The 13,834-nt window shown below is 35.4% G+C and overlaps 1 protein-coding gene across 1 annotated transcript in view; it reads right to left on the bottom strand.

Annotated features, from left to right (window-relative positions):
• Positions 1-13,834, bottom strand: part of LOC106871313 (uncharacterized) — a 27,534-nt gene that overhangs the window by 2,192 nt on the left and 11,508 nt on the right. Inside the window, exons 4-7 of the mRNA XM_014917698.2 lie at positions 11,322-11,369; positions 9,707-9,771; positions 8,043-8,123; positions 3,174-3,307 (exon numbers count right to left, since the gene is read on the bottom strand). Of these exons, the coding sequence (XP_014773184.1) occupies positions 3,199-3,307; positions 8,043-8,123; positions 9,707-9,771; positions 11,322-11,369 (303 nt within the window). The 3' untranslated portion in view covers positions 3,174-3,198. The remainder of the gene's footprint in view (positions 1-3,173; positions 3,308-8,042; positions 8,124-9,706; positions 9,772-11,321; positions 11,370-13,834) is intronic.

The following is a 13,834-nucleotide window of genomic DNA, read 5'->3' as shown; positions in this document are numbered from 1 at the left end:
ATATATATATATATATATATACATACACAGGTAGGTAGATAAGTATTTATTGAATAGATGAAGCTAGATCAATGGGAAGCATACCACATACCACATATGATGGTAAATTCACCTCCAGAAAATTCATCCCCAGAAATTTTGCCCCTGGTAATTTTGCTAATACTGTCCATTCAGGCTCATTTGCTCTGAGTTTTTAAACAGATATCTCAAGCAATGAACTATCATCACAAAATTTCATATTGTTCTAGATAATATGGAGCTAATGAAACAGTTTTGATAAAATTCAAAATATATTTTTGCTATTACCTGTTTGGTCACAATATTATGCAGAACAATATGCAATTTCATGATGATCATTATAACAATAATGTATTGAATGGAAGTCATTCAAAGCACACAAGGCTAAGAGAAAGTCTGTATGGACTGGCATATGTATATAAAGAAAAAGACAGGACAGATCTGAATGTATTGGGTCTGCATCTGATGGGACTGTGCGTATCATGGAACATTGTCCACTGACCTTCAGCATGATGACCCTAGACCAGGATAGATACACGATCATCTGGCTGATGCTGACAGGATCAAAGTGGCCAAGGTACGCGATATCATGAAACAGAAGAAACGGAAAGTCGTTACAAATAAGGAGAAGCCTAATCAGATCATTACAGAATGCGACAACACTGTAAGAGTGAAGTTCCCAGGGAGGAAGTCTGCAAACAGACAATACATAATCAATGGCCCATGACATCTGATGCTTGACGACTTCACAAACTGGGGGAATTGCCTGACAAATATAAAACAACAATATGCGGAGAACATTTTGTGCTAGATGGTAATAGCCCAAACCGCAATGACAGAATCCTAGATTTTGCAACCGAACCCACTCAGAAACAACTACATAACTTCAGTTTTCGCCCTGCTGTCAACTAAACATCGTGAAACATACAAAGAACTCCTCCAAGTTCTTGTTGATAAATGCCAACAACTTTCCCAACCACTATGACAGATTTTGAGGATGCTGTTCATGCCGTGCAAGCCGTTTCGGGGCAGAACATCTATAGTCAGGGTTACTTTTATCATTTAACTCAAAGCATGTGGCAGAAAATCCAGGACCTAGGCTTAATGAACCTGTATAGCACCAATGTAGAATTGTGACATTTTGTTGGAATACTTGATAGCCTGGCCATCTTACCACTGCCAAGTTCAAGCGGGGATGCAAGTTCTGAAGAATATTGTGCCTAATGAAGCACAGGACCTCCTGTACTGTTTTGATTAAACCTAGGTCTTTGGCTCATATTGTTGACTTGATGCAGGCAGATTGGTTTTGAATCTTCATCACATTCTACCCATGTTTCCACCGGAGTTGTAGAATTAACACAGTACCACAGTAAATGGAAATCCATGCACAAACAATATTTATGAGGGATGGAACAATAAATTTCACAGTATGGTTTGGCATTACCACCCAACTGTGGACCTGTGTCCAGTGGTTACGATGTGAGGAGGCCAGTTGTTCGACCACAGCCATGCTATATGAAGTTGGCAAAATGGGACCAAAACGAGATTAAGTTCAATTACAGCATCACCTGCAGGCCCTTTATCAAGAACTGGACCTCAGCCAATGTGCCATTGCTGAAATTCTTGAAGGAGTTGCCTGGAATATCTGGCTGAACCCCCAAAACTGAGCTGAGAATTGCCCATCAGTATTCAGTAATCACATCACATATTTTTTTCCTTTATATTTGTAAACAAATTGGTATTTTTAAGAATGCTTCATAGTTGAAGAACCATTTTTCCCTATGTCACATTGCTCAGCTGTTGTTCCCAAATCATTTTTCATATGTAAGACTGCTCAGCTATTATCATTTTTGTGGAACAATTTTCCTGTCAGACTGCTCAACTATTTTTGTGGAACCATTTTTCCAATGTCACACTACTCAGCTATTTTTGCCAAACCATTTTTTCTATGTCAGAATGCTAGTTATTATTACTTCTGTGAAACTTTTTTCCAATGTCAAATTTAAGATTTGTCAACAAATAGGTATTTTTTTCTTTGTGCCTAAACATTTTTTCAATTGATTGGTAAATATTCCTGTGTCAAAACTATGATGGTTTAGTACTTATGGGATATGTTTTGCAAATAAAAATGTGCCAAGGATATTGCACTACTTGTCTTGGCTACTTAGGTGTGATGACTACTCTGTGTGAGTCGTATGTCCCAAGTATAGAATATACTTACTTTGAGAAAATTATGGGCATAAAATCATCAGAAGTTACCAGTGGCGAATTTACCAGGGATGAAATTTTCAGTGACAAATTTACCAGGGGGTAATTTACAAAATTTCTGGTGGTAGATTTACAGGTGGCATAATTGCCTACAATTGATTAGACAGTATGCCACAAACCAACAGACAGAACGATCCAGTCAATTTGCAAAGAATGCATCAAGGAAGTTAAGTTCACTGGTCTTCAGCATGTTGCAAATCCAAGATTATCCAATGTAATATGGAACTTTAGGCATGGTGTAATAAAATAATAACATGGGTGAATGTATTTTAGAGTATATCTACAAATATTTCATTAAGAGATTTTATTGTGAAGTGACATGATACAAGAAGGTGTGTATAGACATGCAAAGTTCATGAGGTTATATATAGCAACTTCAAAAACAGTGCTGTCAGAAGGCATGGGCACACTAAGCAGATGCTTGGGGTCCTCACAGGTCTAGAGGCCCCAATTCTGATCTATGTATACTGTGACTTGTCAATAAATAAATATGACATGGCCCAGTGCATTAATTTGCTCAGGTGTCTCATGGGCCTAGGGGCTCAATTATGCTCTATATATGTTGTGGCTCACTGTCAATAAATAAATGCTATAGGGTCCAGTGCATTGTTCTATTCAGGGGCCTCACTGGTCTAGGGGCTCAATTATGCTCTATGTATGTTGTGGCTTACTGTTAACAAATAAGTACCATAGGGCTCAGGGCATTGATTTGTCTAGTGGCCTCACAAGTATGGGGACTCCATGTTGATCTATGCATGCTGTGACTTGTCAGTAAATTAATACTATAAGGCCCTTGATTTGCCTGGTAGCCAATATGTTGTGAAGCATCTACTTTAAAGTGTTCTTCAAAATCAAGAATATTAAATAAAAATGTCAATCAAAATTACCTGTTGCAGAGTCTTTGAGTAATGTTTATTTACATTTCATGTTTCCATTTGCCTCTTGCTTGTCTGTTATTTTTAATGTTGAAGCCAAATTTACTATGGCATCATCTTGACTTGAAATGTACCCTTCTCTTTGACTAAAAAAAAAATAAAAAGAATTTACCCTAAGCATTCAGATTATTCTTTTAAAGGTAATGTTTATTTATTCACACTGTTTTGAATTAATTATGCATTATCTTATAGCCTCAAGATTTCATTGATGTGACTGCATATTTTTAGGACATTTTAGGAAAGGTATCAAAGGCCAAATCTGGCCATTTTGAACACAAAATAGGTAGAATATTTGGGCAGATTAAGATGAGTTTAAACACTAAAGGGTTAAAATGAAACAAAGCCATTTCAATACTTGCTGGGACTTCCAGCTTCAAGGACCATTCCATCCTCAAAACTCTGACATTGTATTTCACAGAACAATAGCAATAATGACCTGAATGGAAAAAATCTAATGAAAAAGGAAGATGTGGGAAGAAGTGAGGAGAGTCAATCACTGGACTTCAGGAAAGGGATGGCAGAAACCAGGATAAGCGCTGAATCACTGTACTGGAACAGACCCATCCAAAATATGCTTGAAATGGAAAATGAAGATGTGAAATAGACTTAGAAAACAAAGTTGTCTTTTGTTTGCTTCTATCAAATAGTTTATATTCTATCATCAACAAATGCCACATTTTTATACTTGAACATACAAACATTCATATATTACATACACACATACACACACATACAGAGCTGGGCATAAGTCTGTTAATCATTAATTCACAAAGTTAACGTTTTCGTTAACAATTTAACTTTTAAGCTAACTTTGGAAATCATTCTTGGACTAATTTACTTCCGTTACATTTAGCTTCCGTTAACTCAAGTCCATTAATCCAATAGTTTCATAAAAATCGGTAAACGTTTAAGTTTCGATTGTTTTCAGATTGTCTTAGCATATTTAATATTGTACACATCATTCTTTCAACCCTGATATAACACCACTTATTATTATTAATAACTTGTAGGACTTGAAACCAAATCCACTTGCTTGTTACTTGTAGAGACAGTGAGAATTTTCTTAGTCCTGTCAAGAGGGAACAGTGTTTGATGTGTTTCCACTTGATCCGTGACCTCACTGAGGTGGATATCAACAGGGAAAATATTGACTTCTATAAAGTGGATAAAATAAACGGAAGGAAAAAAAGTTGGTAGCTATTTCGGTATGAACACAAATATTTCAGTATGAACGCAAATAGTTGTTATGTGGTAGCAGAGCATGCTGGAAATAACAGCCAAATCTTTCCTTTTTTGTAAAAAGAAGCAATTTATATGTGATTTTGATGTCACATTCGTTGAAAGCATGCAAAATAACCAGGAAATGAAAAAAGACCTGTGAAACAAAATACCCATGATGGGAAACTTCAAGGTCACCACCACCCTTCCCACCTTTCTTTCCTGGAAAAAAGTGGCTTGCAGCAGGTTTGGAGGCCAGATACATTGAATGCACCAGAAAAAAATTGTGGAAAAAAATTATTCCACACTGATGTATGAGCTATTTACCAAAAGAATAAAATCTTGTACCGGTTATACCTGTATTTTAATTAATTCAAATTATGTACCTCATCTTGAAAAGGGGCAAAATTTTCGTCGGTTGCATTCAGGGATAATTTTAGTAACAAATCAAACAGGTAAGATGCATTGAAAATTTCAATTTCAGTGTTTATCTGTAATGTTATTGCTTTTACACCTGTTAATTAAATTTACCTGCCCATAAAAGTCAAATTTATTCAACAAGATCAGCTAAAATTACATAACTATAAACCAGTGGTATATAAAGCACCCACTGATAAAATTTCAAATCTATGTGTAAAAAAATTTACAAAGTTACAAGCAAATATTGTAGACACCCCTCTTGAACCTGAATAATTCAAAATGATGTGAACAAATAAGCATTACATTTGACAAATTAATATGAACACTAAAGTTGTTTTTAGGTGCTTTTTTTTTCTTACACATACGCATAACACAGTCTTGCTTGGTTGGGACTACACATGAGTTACATAGACATCATTCCACACACATAGTAATAGACAGACTGAGTCTCAACAGAAAACACAAATAGAACAATAACACCCACTAGCACTACCACTACCACCACTCTACACCACATAATGACTAAAGACAAAATGGGAGAAAGCCAAAAAGACAGATACAAACAGTATAATACATATACCCACATATACACACACAAAAGACACACACACCTAAGAAAAAATGGGAAAAAAAGTCGAGATAAATGAGTAAATAAATAGAAAGAAAACACTAAAAGGGGATGGATACAAACAATATAGTTAACAAACCCATATACACACACACAAAACACATGGATATGTGTATACACAGACACACACATACAGATGCAAACGCATGCACAAATAAAGATACACATCATAGAAAGACAGAATGGACTTAACAGAGCAGGAGGGAACATGGAATGGAGAGTTGCTGAAGAGGTCAGAGGATGTGTAATGAAAGATTTTTAGACAAAGAACATAAAATAAGAACAATAAATCTGAAGTGAAAAACGAATGTATAGTGCATGTGTTTATTTGGGAAGGAAAAAAAAAAAACCTGACCATCCTGGAATATAACAATATCTGTTTCAAAACATGATTTCACATCAGGAATCTTCCAAAACAAATACACATGCTTATTATATTATATGAAAAGCAATTATGATTAAAATAGAAATATTTAAATGCTTTTCTAAATATGTGACAAAATTTCAGTGTAAAATTACAATCATAATTTAATATTATTAATTTAGAAGTAATTATATAATACATTTCCTCAAAGCAAAGATCACATTTAGAATTAGCAGTATTGTACGATGGTGTGTAACTAATAAAGGACCACTTTAAATCATACTTAATGTTTCTATCTTTTGAATTCCAAATGCATTTACTTAGATTTGTAGAATTAGTTTTTCTTCTATACTGGTATGAATGATAATGATGATCAAATCTAGATTTCCAAATTATAGCACATGAATCTATGAAATAATACTTATGGTCCCCTGTTATTACCTTACATTGATACATGCATACATTTACATACATACACACACACACATATATATATACATCTATACTTCTGTTGACTTCAGAGAATATGGAACTTAGAACTGTCTGTATTTAACAAGGCCATATCTTGCAATGCTTTTGCAATGCCAGTGCTAGTACCAATATTTAGGATATTGTACAAGCCACTTGAGATCTGCAGCCTGGACGTCAAATCTAGAAAGGTACTGGCCACTACTGGTAGCTTTCACATTAACATTGACACTGATAGGATCTATGTGAGATGAAGTGATGTCAGCAGAAGCATAATGTCAGTCCAGACAGCCATTGAATGTTACATTGTATCACTCAGGCAATACATGCTGAACACTAAAGAAAGAAGTGAGTACATTACATGCATACTCAAAAGTGATAGCAATAACATCTTCAGAGTTGCAGAAGAACTACTGAGCAGGTACTCTGAGAATACAATTGTCTTGTGCAACCCAAAGGAGGCTGGACTGGCCTACCTGAACAGAAGCTTGGAGGAGAAGTAAAGGCAATGCATGGGTACATATCCTGTAAGATAGAGGGCAAAAATAGCATTGACAAGCAGAGTAGTCTCTCTTGGACCTGCAATAGATACATTACATCCCATCTAGAAGGATATATCTTTACTATCCAGGAACAGAAATTAAGCTACTAAATACTTGATAAACAAGAGATACAAAGATATCACCAAACTTCCATGTTGTGATAGAAAATGTCAGTTCTGCTGTACAGTTTTAGAAGATATCACCTACATCATCAACAGTTGCCCCAAAATGTCTATGTGATATGAACTTTATTTGAGGCAGGATATAATTGCAAAGACTATTTATAATGTTATTCACAGGGAAGATTGTCTTGGCATATACATCAAAGGCATGTCAAAACCAGAATGTATTCTTACCTTTAAAAACAAAGGATACTGGTGGAATACGCCAATAAAAACAGCAATTCAATGCAATCAGAACAGACCTGATATTCTGGGAACAGGGAACAAAAATCATGCACTGTTGTAGAGGTCAGCTGCCCAGCAGATATGAATGTACCATCAAACATTCAGGGAAAGTGAACATTTATGGTGAATTAATGTGGAAATTACAGTTCTTGTATCTTAACTATAAATTCTCATTTGTACCTGTCAACATAGATGCATTAGGCTATGTACCTACAAATTTACAAAAAAATACTCAGTTTTTTTTTTAATAAAGAGCAACAAGAAACATCAAACTGCTGCTGTAATTACACAACAGTTGTATGGTTTTGTTTTTAAGAAAGAGCTAAAGAAACAAAAGAAGACTCTCTAAATTCGATCTGTTAGTGGCACAGTGAAAATTCGTAAGACGTTCCAAAGATTCTCCATTTGAGATTCTTTAGTTGAATAGAAGCACACTTGGGTATGTGCAACACACCAACTCAACCACATATTTACAAACATTGGGAAATTTCTTAACTCAAAATATCTTGTCACTTTGTTAGCAACTGGTTTTAACTCTCTTAAGAAGAACTTAATTAAAACTATACACACACACAAACCCATGTATATGTACACACACACACACACACACATTTGTATTTATAAGCACACATGCACATTTATAATTAATTACAGAAAGCAGGTATGGCAATGCTTTATAGAACATACATGTATTTCACTAAATTACTGTCACAATTACACAACAGCTGTAGACACATTATACTATCTTCCATATACCTCATCAGTGTTCTTTACCTTAATGAATTAATCATTTCACAGTACATTTTGTTCTCATGGCTTAAATTTCTTACTAGGTCATCAAGCTTTTTATTGTGTCTGAAGAATAAAGCAGAAAGTAAATTTAGTCAGCATTGAGATACATATGGATAGAGCAATTTTTATAAGGAATGGCATAATCAAGGAAAGAACTGCTTTTTACTTAATCAAATTTAAGTGAAAGAGAGACAGTTGATTCCTGTACAGTTTTTGAATTAAGGTCTTAGTGGAATAGAAGGTACTAAATACTGTAAAGTAGCACGTCTCATACTATCTGATGTGGCGTACTGGCAGTTTTTTTTTTTTTCCCCAATGTGCCAGAGACCGGTAATATTTCTTAGTAATATTAATTTATATCAGAAACAATATATAAATGAATATAATAAAAGTTGACAATTTTTTTATCTTGTATTTATTTTGTCAACAAATAATACAATATTACATAAGCATTTTATAAGCATTTTATAATGTTTCTTTCTTTTCTGGAAACTTGCCGCCTACTGGCAGCTGATGGCTTGTGGACCAGCACCAGTCTGCGGACCACCACTTCGAGTAGCACTGCTGTAAAGTATTTTGTTCCCTGTTTAGTTGAGGTAAGGAGGCACAATGGCCCAGTGGTTAGGGCAGCGGACTCGCGGTCATAGGATCGCGGTTTCGATTCCCAGACCGGGCGTTGTGAGTGTTTATTGATCGAAAACACCTAAAGCTCCACGAGGCTCCGGCAGGGGATGGTGGCGAACCCTGCTGTACTCTTTCACCACAACTTTCTCTCACTCTTACTTCCTGTTTCTGTTGTGCTTGTAATTCAAAGGGTCAGCCTTGTCACACTGTGTCACGCTGAATATCCCCGAGAACTACGTTAAGGGTACACGTGTCTGTGGAGTGCTCAGCCACTTGCACGTTAATTTCACGAGCAGGCTGTTCCGTTGATCAGATCAACTTGACGTCGTGAGCGACGGAGTGCCAACATAACATAGTTGAGGTAAATACTTTAGGTGCAGGCATACATGTGTGGTCAGAAAATTTACTTTGGAACAATTTGGGACTAGGTGGACTGTGGTGGTAATATAGAATATGGTGTTGTGTATACAAATAGAACAGAGAAGCAAAATAAACCTCCTCTAAGATAAGACACCAATTTATCATAGGTAACATTACTGGAGGGTGGGAGATAAACCTCCATCAGGATAGGACACCAGTCTGTCTCAGATAACATTACCAGATGGTCTTATGGCACCTAGGTGGACTGTGGCAATGTAGAGTGTTGTGTATAAAAATACAACAGTGAGGGAGAAAGATATGCCTCCACCTGGATAGGACAGTCTGTAATAGGTAACATTACCAGATGATCTGGTGGGACCTAAGTGGACTGTGGCAATATAGAATATAGTGTTGTGTACAGAAACACAACAGAGAGGATGGAAGATATACCTCCACCTGGATAAGACTCTGGTCTATTATAGGTAACATTGCTAGATGATCTACTGCCTCTTACTGGCAGCTAGGATACCTTGACCATTTGTCCTTCATACATGTACATACATAATTAAAGTAAGGTTAAGGTAGACATAAGTAATGGTGGTATTTTGATTGATAATAGCGTAGGGTGTAAGAGTGTTGAAACAATAAAAAAAATGTTATACTCATTCAGTTTCTGGATTTCTTCTTTGGCTCCACTTAAGTGTTTTTCAGAAGTCAACAGAGAACTCTATAAGATAATGGGGTAAAAAATAATAATGACTGTTTCAAATTTTGGCACAATATTAGCAGTTTTAGGAGGAAAGGTGTTAGTTAATTACACAAACACACAAGAAAAAAAACACACATGCACACATACACTCTCTCTCTTTCTGTCTGTCTGTCTGTCTGTCTGTCTGTCTCTCTCTCTCTCTCACACACACACACACACACACACACACACACAAACACACACAAACATATACAGGGGTTGGACAAAATAATGGAAACACCTAGCATCATAGCATCATAATTTTGAAATATCTATAAAACTGTCAAAAGCTTGTTTATTTTTATGTTTTTTTATTTATTATTAGTGTTGCTTAATATGTCTTGCTAAAATTGCTGTTTCTTTTCAGATATCACCAGAAAAAGGTAATTAAAATTCATTAAAATGACAGATCTATCGGACTTTCAAAGAAATCAAATTGTTGGTGCTCGTATGGCAGGTGCTAGCATAACGAAAACAGCCAAAATGTTTGGTGTATCAAGAAGCACTATCTTGAAAGTAATGACAGCTTTGAGAAAGAGGGAAAAACCTCCTCGTCGAAACAAAACTCTGGAAGAAAACCAAAACTTTCAGATAGGGACCGTCAAACTCTTATGCGAATTGTTGGAGAGGATCACAAAAGTACAGCTCCTAAAATTACTGCAGAGCTTCATGACCACCTCAAGAACCCAGTTTCCACAAAAGCTGTTCGCCAGGAGCTGTACAAAGCCAGATTTCATGGGAAGGCTGCAGTCAGAAAATCATTACTTTCAAAAACAAATGTTGCAAAGCATTTAGAGTGGAGTAAAACCCTACAGAATTGGTCCCTAGAGCAGTGGAAGAATGTTATTTTCTTGGACGAGTCAGCCTTTACCTTATTTCCAACCACCAACTGAGTATACATGTGGAGACAGCCAAAAGAAGCATTTGACCCAGACTGTTTTCTTCCAAGTGTTAAACATGGAGGAGGATCTGTGATGATCTTGGAAATCCACCAGCCCAATGGTTTCCCTTTATGGCAGAATGAATTGTCAAGACTATTTAAGCATTTTATCTGATCGAATTCATCCTATGGTTGCGGAACTGTTTCCGAAGGGAAACAATCTTTCAGGATGATAATGCACCAATTCACACAGCTAAAGTTGTTACTGAATGGCATGAGGAACATTCTAGTTGAACATCTTATCTGGCCACCACAGTCCGCAGATCTCAATATTATTGAACATTTATGGTGCATTTAAAAAAAAAGTAAGGAGTCTATATCTTCCACAATCATCACTACAAGAACTGGAGACTGTTTTAGTTGAAGAATGGACAAAAATTTCTTTGGAAACAATTCAAACTTTGTATGAGTCCATACCTTACAGAATTCAAGCTGTAATTACTGCCAAAGGCGGTCGTACCTCATATTAAAATAAATTTGTTTGAAATTTTAAGGAGTGTCTACTATTTTGTTCAACCCCTGCACATTTGTGTAAATAAATGAAAAGGAAAGGAAGCATGATAAAAAATAAGTGAATGCAAATAATCACCTGGAGGTGTCTTAACTCATTCTTCAATATTCTGTTTTCTTCCAAAATCTTAAAAAAACACATAAAAATGTATTTATTTTCTTCAAATTTTTTTAATAGAAATGTAATCACAGGACTCTAGCAATAATGGGTCTTCTTAACATCCAAAATTATTTCTGCCCTTCTGATACACACTGTGTTGTATATAAGATGCATATTACTTAATTAAAGACAAATCATTTCCAGTACAAATATGCAAATTAAATTATCCACAGAGGTTATATCTAAATTTGCAACTGCATTATATAACAGCTGAATATTTTGTTTTTTCATAGTATGTCACCACTGAGGAACAGTTATCATCAGAAATTTCACTTGTTTTTTTTTTTTTTGTACATTAACAGCATATTGGGATTGTGTTTACATCTTTATAATTTCCTGTCACAGCTAACGTTTCCTACTGTTTAAATCAATTTTTTTCCTTCCATTTAAAAAGCTGTGTTTTACTTTGTGTGTGTGTGTGTGTGTGTGTGTGTGTGTGTGTGTGGTGTGTGTGTGTGTGTGTGTATAATTATGTATATGCATATATATATATATATCCTGAACAGGATAAACTATCCCTATTTTGCAGAGAAAAGTATAGGTGGCCCTGGCCACCTATACTTTTCTCTGCAAAATAGGGATAGTTTATCCTGTTCAGGCTATATTATTAGCATTATTCTGCGATTGAGAATTTAAAATGTCACTTCTTTAACTTTCTAAAAAAGACATCTCAACGCTTCTAAAAGCAAGCTTTGCTTGTTTATTTACGTTTGTTGTAATTTGAATTTAATATATATATATACATATATATATATTTGTAGGAAGTTAAAAGTTATGACCCACCAGAGAGTGATCATTGGTTTCATGCCTCTAAAGTGCTTAGCTGTATAGGTGACACATCGGACGCAAATGACCAGTGGCCTATATAGCTAAACACATTATAAGTGTAAAACCAATGGTCAATCTCCAACTGGCCATAATCAAGTTCTTAAAAAATATATTACTGCTCTAATGTTTTAGAGTGTGCTTCTTTTATGGTTATAAGAACTACTGATGATTTATGTTTCTATATCTATCTATCTGTCTATCTATCTATCTATCTATCTATCTATCTATCTATCTATCCATCCATCCATCCATCCATCCATCCATCTATCCATCCATCGATAGATAGATAGATAGATAGATAGATAGTTGAATTAGGTACTTAAGTTGAGGCACGAAGTCAGTCTGGTATTATCTGCACAGCTTGAAATAAGGTGAATAAAAAGCAAATAAGTAACAAAGATCTCCAGGTATTAGTGCATTACGGCTGTTTCGGACAGCTCCATTTAATTGAACAATGCAAATAACACACCAATTTGAAATACACTGCCTTCTTCAGATGCATAAGACTATATAGGTTATCAACATACAGGAAACTCCATTATAATTTTTTTCAGCAAATTTTTCATTAGGACTAGAGAATAAAAGAATTACATGCTTGTAGCTATTGCTGTAGCAGAATGAACTTAGGGAGAAAATACTATAATTTGGAGTGGCAGAAGAGAATAACAATGGGGGTCAAGAGATGGTAATATAGTTACGCTTATTTATCTCCTCATCACAATCAAAAGATCCAATGCAGCTAGTATTCTTATTTTTCTATTGCTCACAAGGGGCCAAACATAGAGGGGACAAACAAGGACAGACAAAGGGATTAAATCGATTCCATTGACCCTAGTGCATAACTGGTACTTAATTTATCGACTCCAAAGTCGACCTCAGCGGAATTTGAACTCAGAACATAACGACAGACGAAATACCACTAAGCATTTCGCCCGGTGTGCTAATGTTTCTGCCAGCTCACTGCCTTAAACTAGTAGAATACTAGTAAGCTAGTATTCTACATCCACTTAGAATTAAAACCACTGGCAATTAACAGTTAAGTTCTCGCTGCTGGTGATAAATTAATTAATATCAGATACTTTTCCCTACTCCTATTTTACTGTGGATCCAAATTCGCTATCACTACATAAAGGAACATGTCTCAGAAGACGTCAGTAAAGTAATGATATATGTCCAGAAAGAGGGAGGGTAGGGGGTAACATAAACTATTTTATTATTATTAATTTAAAAGGGGCCTAAAATAGAAAACAAAGGAGGTCACAATGTGATCTAAATGGGCATTAAGGGTACAGGGGGCAAGATGTATATCCAAATTTAGCAAAATTTATATATTACTATATTTTGTATAATAAATAATAAAATGGGTAAATGTGGCAAGAATGGTAAGTATGAAAGACGACACCATTTTAAGCATAAACTTGTAACAAAAAGAAACAAAAAGAGAGAAGGTACTTACTTTCATGTACCTTTTTAAAAAAAAAAAAAAAAGCCTGAGGTGACCGTGGTTTTTTCCGTAGGTTTTTCTCTCCACGGATAAACCTAATCTGTTCCCTTTTTTTTACATTGACTGTAATACACGATCCTTATTGATCGCCCCTCTCCCC

This window comes from Octopus bimaculoides, chromosome 16 (genome assembly GCF_001194135.2).
Source record: "Octopus bimaculoides isolate UCB-OBI-ISO-001 chromosome 16, ASM119413v2, whole genome shotgun sequence".
Lineage (NCBI taxonomy): Eukaryota > Metazoa > Mollusca > Cephalopoda > Octopoda > Octopodidae > Octopus > Octopus bimaculoides.
This window is presented reverse-complemented; position numbering and strand designations above follow the sequence as displayed.